This window comes from Manis pentadactyla, chromosome 3 (genome assembly GCF_030020395.1).
Source record: "Manis pentadactyla isolate mManPen7 chromosome 3, mManPen7.hap1, whole genome shotgun sequence".
Classification (NCBI taxonomy): domain Eukaryota; kingdom Metazoa; phylum Chordata; class Mammalia; order Pholidota; family Manidae; genus Manis; species Manis pentadactyla.
In genome coordinates this window covers 85,786,743-85,812,159 of record NC_080021.1, presented here as the reverse complement: position 1 = coordinate 85,812,159, position 25,417 = coordinate 85,786,743, and the positions used below count along the sequence as shown (strand labels likewise).

General features: G+C 34.5%; 1 protein-coding gene across 1 annotated transcript in view; it reads left to right on the top strand.

Annotated features, from left to right (window-relative positions):
- SNTG1 (syntrophin gamma 1) overlaps window positions 1-25,417 on the top strand; it is a 787,875-nt gene that overhangs the window by 751,018 nt on the left and 11,440 nt on the right. The window contains exon 18 of the mRNA XM_057498090.1: window positions 881-991. Within this exon, the coding sequence (XP_057354073.1) occupies window positions 881-991 (111 nt within the window). The remainder of the gene's footprint in view (window positions 1-880; window positions 992-25,417) is intronic.

The window sequence follows — 25,417 nt, the reverse complement described above, 5'->3', positions numbered from 1 at the left end:
ATTAAGTTAGAACTAAGAGAAGCTGAATAAATGGTGGACTTTAGTTAACAATAATGAGCCCATATTGGCTCATTGACTGACAATGTACCACATTAATGTAGAATATTAATAAACCGTGGGTAGGGTATTGTAGGGACACTGTACTATCTTCTCAATTTTTCTCTAAATTAAAAAAAAATACATACTTCTCACCAGCAGAGAATCTTCGGCCTTGTCAATGGGGTTCCTTGTCACTGTGTATGAAACAATAAGTGAAAGATTACATTTTTAACTACTGCCTTTGTTGTTGTGTAGATTTCATACTGTCTAAACTGGCTGCTGCAATATTGGAAGATGGCTTTTAATCTTGGACTAAAAGATATGGACTGAGATATTATAAATAGTATGAGTGATGGGCCTAGTTCTATGAAGTGCTTATGCTGCTTCCATCTGATGAGGATACCACATAAATTTTTGTCCTAATTACTCAAGCTGATCTTTCATCTTGACAAAGCTACAGGATATTTGAGCTTCAAGGAAAATCACTTAATCACTTCTATTGATTAAAAAACAAAGAATAATAGATGTTTTTGCTTATTCAGTGCTGCAGACATGTTTTAAGTGAGCTTGTTTTTAAACAAGATACTCAAATTGATTCATGTGTATATATTTTTTGAAATAATTATATCATTAGTACAATATGAAAGTTATTTCTGGAAATCAAATGATATATTGAATACTAATTTATAGCCTGTAATGTGCATTTTAATTTCCTTTTTAATACTAGGGTATAGTGCTTACTTAATGTGATTAACTTCCACCACTTAAAACAGAACTATTTAGTAGTTTGAATGCAGGCATTAATTGTATTGACTTGCGTACATTTCTCTTTTTCCCTTAGGCTGTACTGTGGAGGTATAAATTTTCTCAGCTTAAAGGTTCTTCAGATGATGGCAAGAGTAAAATCAAATTTTTGTTTCAGAATCCAGATACTAAACAAATTGAAGCAAAGGTAAGCCCAAATTCATCACATAAAATGCATCTAACTATATTAATGCCACTAAGAAGCAAAGGGGAGAAAATTAGGGGAACCAAAAATGGCAAAAACACACATTCTTATTTACCTTGGAATATCCCTCATGGCCAAAAGAATAAATTCACTTTAAGATTTTAATGACAAATTTTCGCTAAAAGGCACAACTTAAATTGCACAGAGCTAATTGCATTTCTTAGTCTTAATTCCATAAGAACTGGATTTATGTCACACTCAGATAACATTCTTGGAACTGTAACAGTCATTTTTGTGGTGGTTTCACATTCAAAATAATAATTTAAAATACTTTTAAAATTTGGATTTTATTTTATAATTATTTATACCCTCTTTGGATACAAGTACAAATCTCTAAAAAATAATGTTTAAATCAATTCATTATTTATGAATTACATCATTATGTTTTAAATTAAATGAACAATAGAATTTTTTTTTGCTTTGCACATGCAAATTTTCAGTATTTTGAATTATATTAACTATGTTGTTTTAAGCTCATCAGAAAGGCCCACTACCTTTATTTTTATGAATACATATAGTTGTAAATATTCAAAACCTGAATTATTTCTATTCTTCCAGTATGAAATTCACTATAACAATGTTTGGCTTAGAGTGAATTATAAATATATTACTCCAGTGTGGAGGAAAGGATAAATAACAAACACCAAGGTGAAAAATTAATTCCATGGAAATGCAAACCCCAATATAATGTTTCAACTATGGATTAAAATTACCATAATTCTGTTACATTCTTGTACCTATCAGGGGTAAACATCTTAGCCTGATACTGAAATCCTTCCCAGGAATGACCCTCTCCACTAGTCTAGTGAGCGTCTCTGTAACACTGCCTATATTCAGAGCAGATGCTCTCACTCTCCTTTTACCCAGATGACTCCTTTCTTGTCTTACGTTGCTCGTGCTTTTCTCTGCACTTTCCTCCTTAGTGTTTTGTCCGAGCCTCTCTGAGAATACCCCATTCTTGTCTTACGTCTGTCCTTGGACCCATCTCGCTAGGTCCTCCCACCCTGCAGTTTCTTTAAAGAAGGACTGTGACTCAGCTCTTTTTTACTCATTTCTCTAACACACTGGTGTTCACATGGTCTTGCCTTGTATTTGTGCCCCATCAGCTTAGACAAATGCCTTGGTGACTTCATTCACTCCCTTTCTTCAGCTTGCCTCAGACTTCTCAATTCTACATTTCCATCATCGCCTCTTCCCTAAATATAGACCAGTTTGTGGATCTGCCTTCTCTCCATCTCTTGCTACAGCTCCTCTTTTGCTCTTTGACTACACCACTGAGTGAGAATGTCCTTTCAACCAGCCAATTACAGTGCTCTTTAAATTGGTTTTGAGTGTTAAACAAAATGCATTACTATTGTCCAAAATTAATCTTTCCTTTTTGGTAGATTTCTCAACTTTGAAAACACTGGACATATTCTGACACTGGTGAATGATGTTACTGTTATCTCTGTATTCTTCTGGCTAATGTGGAACCTCCATCACTAGTTGCTGACAGCAGTACATTTGATAAGTTACTTCTCTTCTAATACTCTTTAATGTGCTAACAAATCCTAAGTTGACAACATAAAGCAAAAAAGATAAATGCAATGAAATAGCAACAAACTATAATATTTAGTTTAATGCAACATATATGCAGCTAATTATACTTACTTTACTAGTTACTAGTTACCTGTCAGGTTCTAAATATTATGTACTCTTGTTACAGTGTTGTAAGGCAGTATTTCATAAGTTCATTCATTTAAAGCTAGTTTCACAAGATATTAATTGAATGTGTTTCTTAAACTTAAAGACAGCAGTTTTTGAATAGTAGGAAAAGCAGTTTCATAATGAGAGAGAATGATCATTGGTGAGTTACTGAACTTTTTTAAAGTCACCATCTCCGTCTATAAAATGAGAATAATAGTACTCCCATGGTAATGTTGAAAATGCCAAAGTAAATATGGAAACTATTTGATAACAAATGGCACTAACCAGTCAAAATTCAGCTCTATAATTGTCTGGCCATAGTGGTATGTATCACCTCTGCTGACATCATAGAAACTGTACAAAAATTAAAACTAGCACAATTGATAACTATTTTACAACCTTCATAATTGCATCTAATGAGCAACAGTCAAAAGTACCATCAGGTACCAACAGGAGAACAGCAAGGAGAACATCAGCATGTACTTTGGGACTCATGTATCAGAAGGTTGGTTGATTGCTAAAGGTGATGTCTTTTGAGGATTCAATGTTTCTTCTGTTAGAACATCACCTTAGTGAAAAGTTAGAATCAGATAGCCCTGAGGTAAAATTTCATCTTTATCAATTCTTAGCTATGTTCCTGGGGCAATTTATCACCAAATTATAACCGCTTCCTTGCAGGAAAAATATAGGATTAAATATCCCCACTGCCTGGCACATAGAAGGCATTCAATAAATCACTGATGAATGATTTCATCTTTAAAGAACCTAGCATAATAACAAAGAAAGTATTAAAAAAATATCAGCTATTATTATTAGGATAAAAGTCAGTAAAGATGATTATTTAACATATATAAACTTGATATCTTTCTTAAAATTAGGAAGTTCAAGTTTACAACCATAACCCATAACTGTCATTTATCAAATGCGTTGGACTTTTTCTGTGTCTGGTTAATTTCTATTCATTTTTAAAATTTCAATGTGGGAAGTTTGTCCTCAGTCTCTGTCTCCAAGTGAGGACCAGGAACTTCCCATACACATCATGTAACTCCTCTGTCTCTCTGTCTCTGTCTCTGTCTCTGTCTGTCTGTCTCTCTCTCTCTCTCTCTGTGCTGCTCTCTCCACATATATGTACAACATAACATTGATGTACATCCTGAATGGTCATTGTTCACTAGTACACCTTCTCCACTAGCTCAAGGACTTTTGAACACAAAGAATATATCTTACTACATTGTATTCCTAAGGCCTAGCCTCATGCTGTCTAAGAGCAGGCAAGTAGTAACAGTCTCTGTTTTGGTTTATTTAATATTTCCTGGTACCATTATTTAGTACTCCCCCCAATTTCTTTTTAATCTAGGCAAATGAAATTCACCAAGTAGCCATAATCTGAATGGGCTAAGAAAGTCCATGTCTAGGTGCATGTTGTACAAGCTGAAGAAGCATTTGACATTTAATATGTGTATAACTGTGGGTGGAATTGTTTATTCTGATTAACTATTGTTTTATTTTCTTTTTTTTTGTTGTTATCTTGGTTTCATTTATACTTTCCTTCAACAGAAATAAAATGCTATAGAAATATTTGTTTTAAGACATGTCAGAAAAATGACTTCTGGTGAAAGCAAAAACAGTTACCAAGCCATCAGAGACAAAACTAAAGCTATGTGAATTTAAAAGTACTTGTGAATTTATCCGTAGGGAGTAAAATAATAATTTGTTAAAACATACTAGATCATTATTTTACAATTGAGTATTGTAAGCACTTTTCTCAACATTTTATTATGGAAAATTTTCAAATGCATAGCATACTTAAAATAATTTACAGTGAACACCCATATTCACACTAAATTCTACAATTCACATTTCACTATACTTCTTTATCACCTGTCTATCCACCCATCCCTCTGTCCATCCACCAATCCATCTCATGTTGACACATTTTGAAGTAAATTGCAAACATTAGCATTTTTCAAAATGTTGTAGTTGTGAAATGTTGTCTTTGTCCCTCCCACTGTTTCCAAATTCCTCACCCATTGTGCTTTAAATTTATAGCTGTGTATGATATTTGACAATTGCAGACTCTTAATTGCACAATCTAAATAACAGGCTAATTAAATTTTACCTTTAGTGGAAAATAATCTCAATAACAAAAAATACCTAGTAAATGAGAGCTTTATATTTTGGTCATAGATCTTGAAAATTTTGCATTATAAAAAAGTGAGTTGTATATATACAATTTTTGATGCCATTATTAAGCACATACAGCATGAAATCACTTGATATGACTAATAGTTTATAAATAAATATTTAACAAAACCAATATTTATCATATTCCTGAAATTATTTCCTTAGTCTTATAAAAGAGAAGAAACACTAAATATTTTTTCATAAAAAAGTCAATGACATGAAACCCCATAAATGTTTAATGAAAATTTAATTAATTTAGAAGCATATGCTTTCTTATGACTTAGATTAACATGAAAAGATCAAAATGACAATGATTTCTACTTGCAATATGTTGAGAAATGTTTTGAAAACTACATGGTAAGAAATCTCAATGTACTTTTAGAAGTACATTGTAAAACTTGCATGACCTTGGAAACTTTATATGAATATTTTCTTATAATCAGTAATATTGTATGAGAAGATTATTTTTAGATTAAACATAAAAGACACTTTTGACTAAAGATATGAAGACAATAAATATTATCTCACTTGTCCTAACCTTAAGTAAATAAGACAAACTAAATGAATTTTAGTCACTAAAATTTAAATTCATATAATTCAGTTTATGTTTAAGTACCATTTATTATCTAATTTTTATAATAATCTGTTGCCCTGTAGTAGTAAGAATATGAACTTAATAGTTACTGAGCTCTGGTTTTAGCATATAACTATGATGTCTGCTGGCTGGGATAAATTATCCAAATTTAGCTTCAGCATCCTCCTATGTATGATGAAGATTATTAAATCCCATGGTTGTAAGACTAAGAGTACATGTGCTCTTAGAAGACTTGAGAATACCAACATAGTTCTGTTACATGTTCAAAAATATCTAAATTGGAAGAAAGTGATAGGAAGAGAAAAGTAAAAAAAAGAATTTGTGCCAACAGCATAAAAGCCAGGAGAACATGGGATTAATTCACAGAAGAACCCATAACCTAAAACAGAGGCAAGGAAGTACCATGGAAGAGATTCTAGTGAACTCTAGTGAGAGTGAACTCTAGCTCCACTGTCAGGGTAATCATTTGGAAATTCTCTGTGTCTGTGGGCTAGTCAATCCCTACTTTCTCATGTGCTAGTGCTGAGGTGGAGGTTCTAAAGGGTTTATTCTCAAGATCACACTGTGAGTGTGGGTCAAGCTCTGAGTGCCCCAAGGATGTCTAGACACAGTGGGAGCCTCTCTTTATAAGACATTTTCGGTCATCAGTCACAGTATTTGTCAGCTTCAGCAGTCATAAGATTAGCTCCCTTTAGCAGAATATGTAACCTCCTCTGAGTGCTTAGAAAGACTTGCAGATAATTTTTTAAAACTTATGAAACAGAATAAGTAGTGATTTTATGAAGTATGAATATCATAATTAGAATAAGTTTTTCATAAAGTTTTATAAAATAAAAACGGTATTGCAGAATAGAAACAGCCAAAGCCAGGCACTTTTGCTGTGGTGATTCCCCTAAGATTCAGTAGAATAAAATATGGAAAATGCAAGATGAAAGACTGGTCTATGAGTCTACTGATGGAATAACTAGCATTTAAGATGAGTAGAGGTAAATAAAGAAGAGAAAAACAAACAAAAGAGCTATGTAATAGTCCCCCTAAATTGAATATATAAATGAGTTTTCAGATTGAAAGAAAAAACTGAGTTCTGATTAGTAGAGAAAACCAAACCATATCTAAAAATTTTCAAAATCCAAGGATAAAATGAAAATTTAAATCACCAGAAGGGTATCATTACTAGATATGTGTCCTTGGTCTCACTGAAAGAAATAATTTAAAAACAAACACAAAAAGAGGCTGAGCATTAAGAGTCTATTTGGAAAACAAGATGATAGAAAATAGCAAAACTACACCCTGGGGTGCTGGAATGTGGGCAGATCCAGAGGAAGTCACCCTGAGGGAACAATAGGAAGCGCTTTTATCTAAAGGGAGATTAATATTCACCAAGTGAGGTTAGATTTCAAAGGGAACAAGTTTAGTTCATTTGGAATTCCACCTTGCTCCAGCCTCACAAGGGGCAAACTGAGCTTTGAATATATTTGCTCCCCACTGGAACTGTCTTGGCATGGGGAAGTGTAATTTTTATTATGCTAATGATGTAGAGGTGTGGTTTTACTATGTTAATTGATTTTGGGATGAAGTTGGGTGGATTTCTCCTCCATGTTGGAACGAGCTGGTTTTGGCCAGTCTATTATCCATATACCCCTCTTCTCATCATTGGAGAACAACTTACACAAGAATGTGTAGAGTGTAAGTAAGCATCTTGCCAAATGTAAGTGCCCTTCCCCTCCCTGCTCAGGTCTGGCTGTCTAACCACTCTAACTTGTGGAATATTGGCTTTGAGGACCGCAGTGATCTCTCCGTTCCTCTAAAACAATTGAAATACAGGCAAAGAAACTGAAATCAAGTACCTATTTTCAAACATTCTAATAATTAGCCACATTAAAAAAAAATTGTAAAATAACCAAAATCACAGAATTGAATATTGTCTCTCCACGAGAAACTAGTGGACTTCACTCAGCAAGATAATGGGATTCATCTTGAAGTTTTAACCTGAAGATACTCAAACCTGTCTCCCTTCCCAGATCAGTGGCTTTGTAGCCATAAGCCAACAGCTTTGAAGAAAATGAAATCTGAACCAATCCAGAGTAGAGTCAGTCATTCAGTGGAATGTACAGATCCCTGGCAATTCTCTATGCTAAGCATGGTATTGTGTGTCTCAGATCTTAGCTCAGCAGGGGTAGGGCAGAAAAGCATAGAGGGGCTATACCCCCAGGGCATAACTAAATCAGATGCCAACTGCTGCAGTACCTCAACTACCTAAGGCTGAGATTTCAGTTGTAGGAAAGGAAATGTTAGCCTTGGATTTAAAAGAAAATCTTGTAAAATGGGGCAATGATCAAGAAGTTAGGAAATGCTCTGACATATTCTTGGGAATCTGAAGTGGTACCTGCATACACAAGGCTGTTTGCATGCCCAGGAAAGACCTGGGAGGAGAAAAACACCAGGTTCTTACTGTGAACTTGATACAACAACTCTGGCAGGAGAGCAAAGCTGTTTGTCTTGCAAGTGGCCTGCTATCGGAAGGTGCACCTTCCTGTGCAGGTATCTTTGGCAAAGGGTACAAGGCACAGGTGGAAGGCTATTAATGAAACAGTCTGAACAATAGTTGGCTGACCCAAATGTGATCAGTGGGAAGCTAGGCTTAAAAATGGTAAACAAACAAAAATGTGTAACAGAGAACTTCAACACAGGAAAGTGCTAAATAAAGAAGCAGCAATAAGGAAAATATTTTATAGTGATGAAAAAGTGAACCTGTCAGGAAAACATAGGAAATTATACAGATAATCATGAACCTAATAATATTACTTCAAACACATGAAGCAAAAGCACACAGAACTGAAGGGAGCTATAGATAATTCAACAATAACAGGTGGGAAGTCCAATAATCCATTTACAGTTATGGACAGAACAATGGGGGAGCAGATGAATACATAAAAAGAAGACTTGAAATACTGAAGAAAACAGATATTCTGAACATGAATGTGTAGGGCACTCCACACAGCAACAGCAGAACACACATTTTTCTCAAGCACTCATAGAACATTCTCAGAATAGACCATAAGCTGTCACACAAAAGCCTAAAAAATTCAAAAGGATTGAAATCCTGCAAAATGGATTCTTCATCAAATATTAAAATAGGTTAGAATAAAGAAGATAATTTGGGAAATTCATAGATACATTGATTCTTGTTATTCAACAAAGTCTATAAAGCCATTATGAACACTAAATCAGCCAATGCTCCTTAGAGGAAATACAGGGTTAAGTACCTGTAAGTCTCTGGTCACAGCATTTTCATCAACTAATTAACACATAACTTTGTTTCATGTGTGCTTTTATTTAAAGACAATTTATTTAATATTATTGTTTATTCATGAATACTGAACTCAGAACCAACAGCGCTATAACTCACGCCCAAACAAAGCTTCTCTAACACATGTGTTTTCTCAGTAAACAAGTCACAATGTTCTTGCACTGAGGCACAATAAACAGCACTTCAGCATGGTACTTGAGGAACATTTTAAACAGAAAAATCACCAATGCAAGAATGTGAAAAACTTAACATTAAATAGACTGCAGAAAAAGTGCACTTTTTTTGTACACATATTACAGTGTGAGAGCTGAACAAAAAGCAAAGTATCACCTCATTTGACCTCTGCTGGAAAAGTGCATGTTGGGTGACAAAAATTTTTTCACAGTTTTGCATATATCCAAACTGATCATAAACACACCCTAAGTATTGATTTTAGAATTACAAATAAATTTTAGCAAGTGTATAAATTTGCAAATACGGAATCTGTAGATAATGAGGATTGGTTGTACATAGGGTAAAAATCCCTCCTAAATATTCAGTGGATTGAAGGTAAAAATCCACAGAGAAATTAGTGAATATTTTCGGTTAAATATAAACAAAACCAACATATTAAAATTTATAGAATGCAAACAGAGCAGTGATTGAGGAAAGTTTGCACCTATAAATGTGTGTATTAGAAAAGAAATCAATATCCTTAATTTCCATTAAAGAAACTAAATAAAGAATAATAAACTAAAATCAAAGCAAGCCAGGTAAAAGGAAATGACGAAGAATAGAGCAGAAAAATATGAAATAGAAGAGACAGATAATACAGAGGGGTAGGGGAGAAAAGCAAAGAAGGGATATACCCCCAGGGCATAACTAAATCATAAACATAAAGTGATAAGTTGATCCTTTGAAAGATCAACAAAATTCAAACCCCTTCAACAAATCTGATCAAGTAAAAGAAAAGACTCAGATTATAAAAATAATTAATGAAAGAGAGGACATCACTACTGATGTAAAAGAAAATGAGATAAAATGGAATACAATGGACAACTTTATGCCATCAATTTACATAGATGCAAGTATGAAATTTAAGGAAAAACACAATCTACCAAAAATAACTTAAAGACAAATAGTAAATTGATTGGACCTATTAAAAGTAGAGATTGAGTTAATAATTTAAGAACTTCCTATTAAAAAATGGCTTGACTAATAAAGTACTAGCAAAGAGAATCCAGCAACATTTAGAAAGAATTATAAAGCATGACCACAATATAGCACAGAGAAGACAAATAGTGATTCTATAGCATCTTACTATGCTGATGGACAGTGACTGCAATGGGGTATGTGGTGGGTACTTGATAATGGGGGGAATCTAGTAACCACAATATTGCTCATGTAATTGTATATTAATGATACCAAAATAAAAAATAAAAATAAAAAAAAACATGACCTAGTGAGATTTATTATAGCATGACTGGTTTAGCAACACTAAATCAATCAATGCAATATACCATATTAATAAAGTTTTTAAAATTACTCATATATGTATAGATAGACTGTATATGTATTTATTGATTGATGTATTTCCATATCTGTTGAGATGATGTGTGTGTGTGAGATAGATACAGAAAGATCATTTGACAAACCAATACTCTTTCATGATAAAAACACTCAGTCTAGTATTAGAAAGGAAATTCTTCATAGAATAAAGCATCTACAAACAGCCCACAGTTAGCGTCATACCTAATGGGAAGAACACTGAATATTTTTGTGATAAGATCAAGAGCAAGACAAGGATGTCTGCTCTCCCTGCTCTTACTCATCATTGTACTAAATGTGCTAGCCAGGACAATTGGGCACTAAAAAGAAATAAAACTATCCAAATTCACTCATACTATGATATCATACATTGAAAATAAGGAACCCTCTAAATACTATTTTAACTAGTAAGTTCATCAGTGTTGCAATACATAAGATCAACAAATGTCAATTACACTTATATACTAGCAATAAGTAATTTCCAAATGAAATTTTTAAAATCTATTCACATTAGCATCTAAATGAATAAAACAGGAAAATACGTAACAAAAGAAGTACAAAATTTGTGTACTGAAAGGAATATAACATTATTACAAGAAATTAGGACTTGCATAAAGGGAAAGTCATCCTATAGTCATCAATCAGAAAACAATATTGTGGAAAAGCCTGTTTCTCTCTAAATTGAATGACAGATTCAATAAAATCTCTTTCAAAATACCAGCTGCTTTCATCAGGGAAATTGACAAACTAATCCTAAATTTCTGTGAACATTCAGGGAATCCAGAATAGTCAAAGTAGTTAAGAAAGAATGAAGTTGGAGAATTCATACTTCTTGATTTCAAAACTTGCTACAAAGCTATGGTAATCAGTATTGATAACTCTGGTATAAGTATAGACACAAGTCATTGAAACAGAAGTGACAGTCCACAAACAGTCCTCACATTGATAGTCAATTTAAACGAGGCCGGCAAGGCAATTCAAAGAAGAAAAAATAATCTTTTCAATAAATGGTGCTACAACTGGATATTTTCATGCAAAAGAATGATTTTGAAATCTTATATCAAACTATACAAAAAAATTAAAACAAAAAATATCTTAGACCTACAAGTAAGAGCCAAAACTAAAAATTCAAGAAAACATCGTATTACATCATTGTTATTTTGAATTAGACAGTGTTTTCACAGATATGATACAGCAATACAAGTGAATATAAGTGTGTGTGTGTGTGTGTGTGTGTTTGACATCATCAGAATTAAAAACTTTTGTGTCAAAAGACACTGAAAAAACATAAACATAACCTGCAAAATGGGAAGAAATATTGTCTCTTGATTCTGTGCCTATTGCAAGCTTCTGTTCTGTATCTACTAAAATGATAACACAAGCTGGAAAAGTATTGGCATTTTTCCTTCAAAGTAATATGCTCATGGAAAATAGCATTTAAAATTATAATTAGTATATTGATTTTAACAAAATCAAACTCTTGATTTTCACAAGATCACAGTGATGGGTGTTGTCTAATCATCTTTATTTACCTGAGTTTTGGCATTTTCCCTGCAACAAGTGACAGGGTGTATAGGAAGACATTGCTAGGGATTTTGGATAGAAAAGATCTTTATTCTTAGACTGGAGTTATAAAACATTGTACTTTCTCAGCCACATTTAGTATTTATGATTATAAAACTTCAACTTCAAATTTAATATGGTTTTTTACTTAAACTCTTTTATTGTGGACTATAAATTCATAGGACATGTAAAGATACTACAGGGATGTTCCATATACCCTTCCATCAGTTTCTCCCAATGGTTATATCTTATGTAAATAACAGAAATTTGATATCGATGCTATATATGGTTCCACATCAGTTATAGCATGTGTACATTTGTGTGACCATCTCCACAATCAAAATACAGAACCTCCTGCCTCATGCTGCCCCTTTATAGCCATCCATACACCCCCCACCCCCACCATTCCTAATCCCTAGCAACCAGTCTGACTTTTCATTTCTATAACTTTGACATTTTGAGAACATTATGTAAGTTAAATTATACAGTATGTGAGATTTTGAGATCAGCTTTTTTCACTCAATATAATGCATTGAGAGCTATCCAGTTTGCTGTCATACATCAACAAGTGGTTTCTTTTCATTGCTGAGTAGTATTTCATGAGATGGATGTATGCCATGGTTTGTTTAACCATTTATGTATTGAGGGACATTTGATTGTTTACAGTGTTTGGTTGTTGCAAATAAAGCTGCTGTGAATGCATGTGGACATGAGATTTCACTTCTCTCAGATAAATACCCAGGAGTGCAGATGTTCAGTGGTATGGAAAATGTTTGCTTAAAGAAAATACCAAATTATTTTTCAGAGTAGCTGTATCATATTTAATTCCCACTAACAATATATGAAAAATCAATTTTCTTTGTTATTAGCATTTTTAATTGTCATTACAGCTGAACCTTGAACAATGTGGGGATTAGGGACACCAACTGCCCCTCTCCATGAAGATGAAAATTCTCATGTAACTTTGACTCACAAAATTTAGCTACTACTAGCCTGTTGTTGACTAGAAGCCTTACCAGTAGCCTAAACACTGTTAATCAGTATTTTAATACATTAATATTTAATATTTTTGTGTTATATGTATTATATACTATAGTCTTATAATGAAGTAAGCTGCAGAAAAAAAATGTTTTTTCAGATTGACACAAAACTCCAAAAATTTTTCAAATAATTTATTGAAAGAATGCTTCATATAAGTGAACCCACAGAGTTCAAACCCATGTTTTTCAAAGAGCCAACTGTAATTTTTATTTTAGTAGTTCTCATCGTAGTCTTAATTTGCATTTCCCTAATGAGTCCCAATGATGAACAAGTTTTGATGTGCCTATTTTCTATCTGTATGTTTTTCTGTTTTTGCCTATTTTCTATTTTTTTTTTGTTTTACTCTTAAGCTGTATGATTCTTTATATGATCTGTATATGAGGCTCTATTAGATACATTGTTTGCAAATATTTTCTTCCAGTTTTTAGATTATTTTTTATCTTCTTAATAGGGTATTTTGCAGAGATCATTTAAAAATTTTCATGAAACACCTTGTCAGTTATTTCCTTCAGAGACCATGCTTTTGGTGTCATGTCTGAAAATTCTTCAACAAGGCCTATGTGCCATAGATTTTTCCCCTATGCTCTTTTAAAATAGTTCCATAGGCTTGCCACTTACAATATTTCCTTTTTTCCTGTAAGCCATGAGATTTAGTGGACCTTCACTCCGGCTCATGGGTATCCAATCACTCCCAGCACCATCAGTCTTAGAGACCGCTGCTCTACTGCACTATGTTCGCAGCTTTGTCAAAAACCAGTCGGTCGTACTTCTGTGGTGCTATTTCATGGCTTATCTGTGTGTCTATTTCTTTGCCAATACCATATATTCTAGAATATACTAGCTATATAATACTTAAAACGAAGAGGAATGGTTCTTCTGCTTTCTTCTTATTTTTCCGAATTGCTTCAGCTATTCTAGTCCCTTTGTTTTTCCATAGACTTTTTAGAATTACCTTGTCTATATGTCTATGAAAAATCTCACTGGCACTTGATAGGAATGGCATAAAATATACATCAATTTAAGGGAAATGACATATTTACTATGTTGATTTCTTGAAGCAATGAAGACAGAGTATTTTTTCTATTTCCTTACATCTATTTGATTTATTTCTTTTACATTGTGTAGTTTCATCATGTAAACCCTATGCATGTTTTGTTAGATTTACATTTAGGTAAATAATTTCCTCTTTTCTTTTCTGAGGGAATATAAATAGTATTTTTTTTTTTAATTTTGTTCTCCACTTATTAATGTTACTATGTAGAAACATAATTAATGTTTATATATTTATATTCTATCCTGAAGCCTGCAGACATATACTTACTAGTTCTAGGTTTTTGGCTTTCTTTTTAAGACTCATTGGTTTTATCTGCATAGATCATCAAGTGGTAACTGTGACATTCTTCATTTGTTCCTTATTTTAGGGGAAAGTAGAGCAATTAATGAATGTAAGATTTGTGCCTGGCAAGACTGCCCTTTTTCTGGTCATATTCTGGAGAAAGTAGATGTCTGTCTGTCTGTCTGTCTCTCTCTCTCTCTCATCTGCATTCATTGCTGTTTCTGGGTCCCCAGTCTCTCTACTATCTCATCTGGGATGTACCATGCAAAAAGAAAACCCCAGAGATCTCACCATGATATTGTTCCTAGGTCTGGAGTCTGAAGATTCCCGGCCTATCTGCCTTCTTTGTTCCTTCCTTTAGAGTGTCCTTTTGTTTGCTCTGTATATCATGTCCAGTGCTTATTCTATACTTAGAATGAGGAATAAGAAAACATACATCTAGTCCATCATCCCAAAAGTAGAACTATCTTTATTGTTAAAGTACTTATTAATGCTAATTCTAAAATAAAAATAATTGTTGTAATGAGTCCAATAGTTCCTCACCTTCTAAAACCCCAGTGAACAAATGACAGAAATAGAGCAAAAATTGGACAATGAAAGTTTAATTATGGACATGGCCTTTATTAGTACAGCTGAACAGTCAAATACAAAGAATTCTTCATATGTAGGAATCAAATTTTATAGATCTATTTTGTGAAATAATAAGCCTTCTGCAATATAATTCCTGGGTTCCACTTTATTTTTACTGCAAATCTGAGTCAGTAAAATAATAGATTTCACATCATTAAAAAGTACTTGAGCAATTTATATGGTTTGAAAGAATTTAATATGATTTAACATTTATTTTTTTACTTTTCAGCCTCAATTTTAAATATAAAATAAATTTAAATGGCACTTGAATTACAAATTGCATCATTTTCTATTTAGAGAGAGATTGTGAACCCAGAGCAGTTTGTCCAGATTGCAGTCATAGCCTGCACTACAAGGTGTTTGTCTCCACCTCTCTTACTCCATCAGCTATCCTCCAACTGAATGTTTTCTGTCCCAAAAATATTAAATAGTTTATATTTATTAGGGCCAAATTTTATAGCTCTTGCTTTGCTCCCTCTCTACCAGGCTTTATATATATAGATAAGCAAATCGGTAGCCTATGAATGATGTCTAAAAATGCTGATAGTAAATCAATTTCTCCTGTTACGTCAAAGTTTTACTAAGTAGTTTATGATGTAAATTATGTTGTATGTTGGTTATTGCTGATTTGGAGGTGATGATTGATATTGCTTTATATCTCTTAGGGATATCAACTGCCATGTAAATGTAAAGATTTCAGCAAAGATTTCATCAGACATATCAGTGAAAATTGAGTATTTAAGATCTAATTATCACATCTGGGCTTGTTTTACAGGGATTTAATATTATATTTTTTGTTTGTAGAAAACAAAGATTATATGTTTGTAGAAAACAAAACATTCTATTTGAGTAGAAACAAACAATATGTACCACTTTGCCTTCATGTGTACTACATTCCAGATCTATTGATGGCAAGAGAACATGTCAGTTTATTAACAATGTGAACAGCTGTTGAAATTGTTTATGGAAGCTAATTGAGAGATTTCTTTTATCTGCCACCATTATGTTCATCTAGACATCAGAGAATTCCAGCAACATAGGAAATGATTTGCACTTCTTTTGAAAATTCCAGGACAGAATATATTTAATAAAATGCTGAAATATAAAATCCCCTTTACATGATATATTTCTAAAGTTATAATTGCTATTAAAGAAATCTGCAACCCAGCAGAAATAAATTAGTAGTAAGTGGAGAAATGTTTTTCTCATCAATATTAAAAGAAAAGGTGAGCCAACCACTGAGCATGTGCCTGGGGAAATACTTGTATCTGGCTTCCTGCAGCCAGCCCTGCCTCACCCTCTACTGCATGCTGCAAACCCTACCCAGGCACGTTGCCTTTGGACATAGGGGTACCACTGAGGATGCCAACAGCCTTTGAAGCCACCGCAAACTTCAACAGGTTTTACCACTGAAGACCACACAGTTGTTGACATGGACCCCAGATGTCTGAACCACCATGCACAGCACCCCCCGCATACATGTGAAACTGCCACATGCTCTTGTACATGACCCCCATGCACCACTAGACCTTGTACAACAGCATGCTCCCACATGTGCCCAGGTGCCCACTCCTGCAATGTCCCTCTGTATCACGAAAAAGCCTTTCCTATTGAGGCTGATCCATAAACTCTGGAATAGGTGACCACTTGTTCAATTGCACAGACTCCAAAGCAAGGAAACAACACCAAAAATCAGCAAACATGACATCACCAAAGGAACATGAAGAACTTCCATCACTGACAGCAAAGAAATGGAGACCCACCAATTTCTGAGAAGGAATTCAACATAATTATCCTAACCAAGCTCTGTGAACCACAAGAGAACATGATAAACAATTTAATGAAATCAGATAAACAATATTTATTGTACTTAGACAAGATAGACTTTAAGACAAAAACTGTCCTTAGAAACAAAGAAGGCATTATATAATTAAAAAGGGTCAATTTAACAGGAAGTTATAGTAATTATGTTGCCAGGTAGCTGCATCTGGAGAGGTCTCTCCCTGCATACTAGGTGAAGCACGAGGAGAAACCTCAACCTGGACAGGGAAGGTGTATGTCTGGGGAGAGGATATCCCTGAGAAAAAATACCTCTAAAAACTGAAATCAGTCCAAGGGAGAAACAAAGTTTAAAACCCATTTATTGCTTATAAACTGCAGTCCAGGGCCATCTTTCTCCTCTACTCAGGAAGAAGCAAAACTGGCCCTCCCCTTCACCTCTCAGGTACAGATAAGCCCTCCTTGCCCAGGTAATTACCTATTGATATGGAGATGAACTTCTCTCTGACCCTGAGGAATGATGCAAATGCACTAAAGCCATACTTCTTTCCACCTCTGAATGCTTATTGATATGCAGATATACTAAAGCCAGGGGAGATATTCTGGAAATACTACAATTTTACCCACAGGCCACCCCTCCAGAAATCTCGTCTTACAATTTACTTGTTCCCCCTCTTCTGACCAAACTAATGACACACAACAGCAACGGCAATAAAATCATGACAATCCTCAAGGCAGATGATTCACTCTATGCAGATTAAGTAAATGTACTTTACAGAACAATCTCTTACTAAGCACAAAATATATTTCTACACTTGTGTACTCATTCCTAACAGCCATGCCAGATTGCTCACAAAACTTTTAACAAGTATTAGACAGAGTAAAGCATCTCTTTAAGCATTTTTTTTTTTGACAACAGCAATACAATCATGATTCTCAAGCCAGAGGATTCAGCTAGGTTCAAAGTCCCAAGAAGATTAAGTCCAAAGCTTGTCCATTCCAGCCATCACGCAGCAGCTGCAGCCAGGGAGCGCATCCAGGACACAAGGACTGTAAAAGCAAATAATCATGATTCTGGGGGGGTCACTTTGGTGTTATTCCAGGAATACATAGGAGGACAGCTTCCAGGCCTTTTCCCCAAGGTGTCAGAAGAGCCAGCCATTGCCAGTCCATGTGTCAAAATGTCCAGGGCCACGTCCATTTTATTCCTATGTGCTGCACCCATCCTTGCAACATATGTCCAGTAAAGTGTGCACCTTGATCAGTCTCAATCACCAGCAACCATCCATAGGCTGCAAAGAGATGCTCTAGGCCCCTCTCAGTAGTTTGCTAATCTGTACAATGTGCAGGTAACTCCTGGGCTCATCTGATTTCTTCAAAGGTCAATGGCTACAGCCCACATTGTCTGTTGCCCCGCGTGCAACAAACGCTGATGTAGTCATTGGGCCACATCAGAGGCAGGCTTTCCTTCTAGCCAGCACACCTTGGCCAATGCATCTGCTTCATCATTCCCTGGGGATGCCAAAGGCAAATGGTCAGTCACATGACATGCTGTAAGTGTCTGTGCCACACCATTCCATGGCCTTTGGGTCCAGTCTCTCACCCACCCTGTGATACAGTTGGTGGTTATTACCTTGGTCAGAGTTTTTCTGGCAATGGGCTCCGTAGCCAGCAAGGCATGGTACACAGCAGCCAGTTGCTTCTCTGTCAAGATGAACCAGATCTCTGCTCCTTTCCATAGTTGTGACCAGGCTCCAGTCAGCAGCAGAAGCAGCAGCAGTGGCAGAAGCGGTAGCCTTAGGCTCGGGCTACGGGACAGGGTCAGCATGGCCAGCAGCAGTGGTGGTGCCTCCATGACCACACAAGTGTAGACACATGTCCCTTAGCACAAGAGCCAGTTATCCCCATCATTTCTTGGAGTGACCCTCCCAAAGGTCGCACTCATTATAACAGATTTTGGGTTCAGAGGAATCCTGCCAACTGTGCCAGATGTATGTCTGGGGAGAGGAAATCCCAGGGAAAAAATACCTCTAAAACCCAAAATCAGTCAAAGGGAGAAACAAGGTTTAAAACCTGTTTATTTACAAATTGCAGTCCAGGGTCGTCTTTCTTCTCTGCTCAGGAAGAAGTAAAACCAGCCCTCGCCCTCATCTCTCAGGTACAGATAAGCCTTCCTTGCCCAAGTAATTACCCATTGATATAGAGACGAACTTCTCTCCATCCCTGAGTTATGACGCAAATGCACTAAAGCCATACTTCTTTCCACCTCTGAACACCTACTGATATGCAGATGTACTAAAGCCAGGAGAGATATTCTGGAAATATTACAACTTTACCCACAGGAGGGTTCTTGACTCTGGACGAGAAAGAATTTTCAAACAGGTCACATGAGTGTAGGAAGGGAAAGAATTAATTAAAGCCAGAGCCACAGGGAATGGCAGCTGCCTTGGAGGCAGCAGGGAACAGGAAAGTGCAGAGGGAAAGAGGAGAAGTTCTCAGCCTAGGGCAGATTCCCTTTCCAACTCTTACAGCCAGAGTCACTTGGCATCCTGTGTCTATTTTGATATGCACTGCATGGGAACTAGCCCCTCTTACCCCATAATTTGGGGGAGCCATGGAACACAGGATGGAGTGATTTTATGTTCTGAGAACTTCTCAACGAAAGGAGATTTTTCAGGTAGGCTACTAAGAGCAGATTGCACAGCTGCAGTCTGTCCAGGTCACCCAGGCAATGGGAACTTGCAGGCCAAAATCTGAGCTCTTAGCAGCCACTTCCTACTTATTAAGAGTAAAGAGGAGACAGAGTGAAGACTTGGAAGTAAAATGAAATAGCAAAGGGACAAAATGCAGTAATTTGAGCAGTGAGAAAGCTTTATTTGAAAGTATGCACTTAAAGAAAGGAAAGTGTGGGTGTCCTGAGAAAAGGTGTGCTGAAAGGTTGGGGATTCTGTCTTTTAAAGCTTTCAAGAATGGGGAAAAGGGTTGGGGGTGGTTGGGCATAGGCCTGACTTGTAGTCTCAAGATGCTTATTTCCTGTGAGAGACACCATGTCTCCTGTCCTGTATTATTAATCTTCCAGCTAATTCTGCTAAAGAAACTCAACACAAGGGATTTATTTATCCTGTTCTTCTCCAAGATGGTGGTTACCCTCAAGCAGTGGGGACATATCAGTTAAGACTGTTTTCCCTGCCTTAAAGTAGGCTGTTGGGTTATTGTCTGATTACCAGAGAGTATCTGAGGAATCTTACTTCTCACCTCTCTGCTTTTTAAGATACAATCTTAGCCTTAAGATGTGGTCCCTCCCCTTCTTACTATACTGTTTATATCTCAGCATTTTTCATCATAGGCAGGAAAAGTTCATCATGTTGCTTGTCCCATGCCCCTGCCCTGCCTCAATTATAAATATATGTACCTAACATCATAACACCTCACTTATATATTGTCAGATACTGAAAGATTTGAAAGGAGAAACTGACAGCAAAGAATAATTCTAGGAGATTTCAATATCCCACTGTAAGTACAGGATAGAACATTCAGGCAGAAAATCAATTAAAGGAACAGCTGACTTGAATAACACTATAGACTAAAAGGACTTACTAGACATACAGAATATTCCATCCAAAGGGAACAAAGTACAGATTTTCTCAAGTAAATGGGACATTCTCCAGGATGGATGACATGTTATATCACAAAACAAGTCTTAAGAAATTTAAGAAGATTGAATCATACCAAATATCTTTTCAGACAATACTTAAATGAAACTAGAAGTCAATGACAGAGAGAAATAGAAAAAAAAAATCACAAATATGTGGGAACTAAACAACATACTTGAAAAACCATTGGGTAAAAGATGAAATCAAATAGAAATTTTTTAAAAATACCTTGAGACAAGCAAAAATAAAAACTCAACTTAACAAAATTTATGGGATGCAGAAATATAAGATTAAGGGTTCCCACATAAAAAAGAAGGCATCTCAATTAAACAACTTAATTTACAACTAAAATAACTAGCAGTTAGCAGAAGGAAAGGCATAGTAAAGGTTAGATCACAAATAAATAAAGTAGATAATAAATAAATAATAGAAAAAGTCAGTGAAAATGATTTTTTTTTAAGATAAAAACAAATTTGAAAAACATGAATAGATTTAGAAAGAAAGGAAGACAAAATTAAAAACAAAAGAGGAGGCTTTATATCGCATCATAAGGAACTGCATTTAAAAAAGGTAAGAGACTACTATGAGCAATTATCTCCAACAAATTGAATAAGCTAAAGAAATGGGTATATTTCTAGAGACATAAAACTATGAAGACTGAATCACAAATAAATACAAAGTCTGAACAGACCAAAAACAAACAAAGGGATTGAATCAGTAATCAGAAGATTTCCAACCAAGTCCAGGATCTAAATGCTACAGACATTAAAAGAATTAACAAGAACTCTTGTTAAATATTTCTGAAGAATAAAAGAGGAAATACTCCCAAAATGATTTTATGAGGTCAATATTGTCCTGATTCTAAAGCCAGGCAGATAACAACATAAGAAAAGAAAACTGCAGCCTAACAGCCTTGATAAATATTGATGCAAAAATCCTATGAAATACTAACAAATTAAATTCAGCAGTGAATTAAAGTGATCATCCTCCACCTTAAAAGGGTAATAAGTGGGATTTATGACTAGGATACAAGGATGCTTCAACATATAAAAATCAATCGGTATAATATACCATAATAACAGAATAAAAGCTAAAAACCACATGAGCATCTCAATAGCTGCTGAAAAGCATTTGAAAAAATTCAGCATCCTTTCATAATAAAAACTGTGAATAAATAGGTATAGGAAGGAACATACCTCAACACAATAATTCTATGTTTGAAAAACCCACAATTAACATCATAATTAACATCCAAAAAGAAAGTATTTCCTCTAAGATATGGAACAAGGCAATGATGCCCTCTCATGCCATTGTCATTCAACATGAAAATGTTAGCCAGAGCAATTAGGCAAGATAAGGAAATAAAAGGCACCCAAAGTGGAAGAAAAGAAGTAAAATTAATTCTGTGTGCAAATGACATGTTTATATACGTAGAAAACCCTGAAGATTCCACACAAAAGAAATGTTAGAATAAATAAATTCAGTAAATTTTTTGGATAAAAAATTAACACATAAAAATCAGTGGTGTCACTATACCTTAACAGTGACCTATCTGAAAAAGACAGTAAGAAAAAACTCCCATTCATAACAGCAACAAAAAGAATAAATTACTTAGGAATTAACTTAAACAAAAAATAAAAGGTCGAAGACTGCATTTTATAAAATATTGACAAAGAATATGTTAAAAGAACAAATAAATGGGAAGTCATCCTATGTTCGTGAAATGGAGGAATTAAATGGCTAAAATATCTTTATTAGCCAAAGCTATCTGTAGATTCAATGCAATACCTATCAAAATCACAATGATTTTTTTTATAGAAATAGAAAAAAAAATCCTAAATTCATATAGAAGCAAAAAAGACCCCAAATTGCTAAAGCAATCTTGAGTAAGAAAAAAACAAAGCTCGGGGTATCATGTTCCCCAATTTCAAACTATACTAAAAAACTACACTAATCAAAATAGTATGTTACCAGCATAAATTGACATATAGACTAATGAAACAGAAGAAAGATTCCAGAAATAAATCACATATGTATGGTCATCTGATCAAGGGTTCCAAGAACTCACAATGAAAGGATAGTCTCTTCAACAAATAACACAGAGGAAATCAGATATCCATTGCAAAAAAAATGAAATTGGATGGCTATATCATATTATACATAAAACTCAACTCAAAATTGATTAAAGACATAAGTATAAGACCTGAAGCCATAAAACTAGAAGAAAACAGTGAAAAACCTTCTTGACACTGGTCTTGGCAATGAATTTTTTGATATGACACCAAAAGCACAGGCAACTAAAGCCAAAATAAAAATATGAGACTAATCAAACTAAAAAGTTTCTGCACAGCAAAGGAAAATAATGAAGAAATGAAAAGGCAGTCTACAGAGTGGGAAAATTATTTGCATCCATACATCCAATAATGGGTTGATACTTAAAATACATTAGGAACTATACTAAAATATAAATAACTCAGTTAAAAATGGGCACAGATCTTAATAGACACTTTTCAAAAGAAGAAATGTAAATAGCTGACAAATATATGAAAAGTTGCTCAATGTTACTAACTATTAGAGAAATGCAAATCAAATCCACAGTATCACCTCACATGTATTAGGGTGGCTGTTACCAAAACGATAAAAGATAACAATGTTGGCAAAGACATGGAGAAAAGGGTACCATTGTAGACTGCTATTGGGAATGGCAATTGATACAGCCATTTTGGAAAATAATATTAACATTCCTAACAAAATTAAATAGAATCACCATATTATCCAGCCACTCCACTTCTGGATATATATCCAAATGAAATGATATCAGTATTTTGAAGAGGTATCTGCATTTCCATTGTTCACTGCAACATATTCACAATAGCCATGATATGCAAACAACCTAAATGTCCTTTGACAGATGAATGGATAAATAAAATGTCACACACACACACAAACACACACGCGTGCACACACACACACACACAATGGTATATTATTCAACCTTTAAAAAGAGGACATCCTGCTATTTGTGACATGGATGGAGCTGGAGGACACAATATAGAGCAAAATAAGACACATAAAGAGAAATACTACATGATCTAACTTACATGTGACATCTAAAATAATCAAACTCAGAAGCAGGGAATAGAATGGTAGTTGCCAGAGTTGGAGGCAAGAAGAAATAAGGTGACACTAAAATTTCAGTTATGTAAGATATATATATAAGATGAATAGAGATCCAGAGAATAATGTGATAATAGTTAACAACACAATGCAGTATACTTGAAATTTGCAGAGGCTAGATCTTAAATAAATCCCCCCTAACACACAAACACAATTGTAGCTGTGCAGAGGTGATGACTTGTTAATAAGCTTGATTGTGGTGCTCTTTTCACAGTATATGCATATATCAAACATCAAGTCACACACCTAAAATACATACAATTTTATGTGTCAAAAATATCACAATAAAGCTGTACTAAAAAATAAAATAAAAGGTGAGCCAGCACTTGAAATACAGCTCAGGAAAAAGTAGTTACATATTGAGGCCATTACAATGTTTTCTCTTTGAAAATAATTTAAACAGTGATTGGGCAGTTTATAGAGTGGGCACAGGTCTTGTCGTATGACAGTAAGTAGATAAATTCTAAGAAAACATGCTTTAATTTAATGATATACATGTATATTCCAAGTTACAAGGCAAATACATTATAACCAGAGCTTAACAAGAATTTGGGGGCTGTGATTGCTTGAGTTGCCAAATGTATTACAATATTAAAAGTTCAAATTGTATAACTTTGTGGTTGTGAAAAGGCCTAAGAAATACTCAAAAGGGTCATATAGATTTACATGGGAGGTAGGGAACCTTTTGTTTTGGTGGTTGTTTTATAGCTATAAAAGAACAATGTCGTAGTACAAAAGCCTGTTATACTTTTTTCTCTGAAAGCAGAAACTCAAAAATTCACACTTCATTACTCAGAAAGCTTAATATATTTCCCATTTGTTTTACAAAGCCTGATTAAACTCCTCAGAAAGTTCTAGTAGAACAGAGGAGGGTTTACCAAATGAAGTTATGAGCAAATTGCAGTTATTTGACAATTTACAAAAAAACTTATTTTTGATACTTTTGGAAACTTAAAAAAGTGGTTTTTATATAATGTTACTATTGACAGTGGTAAATCAAGATTACTAACAAGTCTCATAGTTATCCATAACTGAATTTTCTAGGTTATACACACATACACACACACACACACACACACACAAAAAAAATATATATATATATATTTCTTTACTAGTGCCAATATTTTATTTTTATCTTTATATGTATGAATTTTTTAAATTATAATTTGAGATAATATGGTCAGTCACCTGAATTCAAAACAGTGTTATAAAAGCAGTGCTGTAATTTTATTTATTGAAATTCATGACAATCCTCCCCACCCTCATGTAAACACAGTGAAAATACCTCCTAAGTTAGTATATACAATATATTAAATCTAAATCACTGAATTTGAGATCTGGAAACTAAGGTAGTGCTTTTTACAGTAAAATAAAAGAAGAAAAAAGAAAACTACTTTTCTATTTAGTGGAGCAAGACATAGTTTGGAAATATTTGTAAATACATTAGATTAATGGAGGCTTGTTCCCAAAAATCTTCTCCAGCCCCCAGTCCTCATGGTCTCAGACTCCATGCTCCCATAAGAGACTTTTTCACACATACTGTGGTTTAATAAAACTCAAATCAGAAATTGAGGATTGACTTCCAGCAATGGCACTTTCTAGCTAATCTCTATAAATCTTAATTTTCTCATTATAAGTTGTGGATAAAAGTGCCTGCCTTAAAGGATTGCTCTAGGGACAAAATGTTCTGTAGTTTGAAGGTAGGGACTGAATATATAACACAATGGATGGAACTTTTGTGTGCTTAGTGTCTGTGAAAGATCCCCACTAAAGAATTCATGATGTTTTGAAGTTCGTCTTTGGAAGAGAATGAATGGATATTTAAAGGAAATTTTATTTTGCACTTGAGGTCTCATAAATGAGGAATTTTAATATTCACAAAACTGGG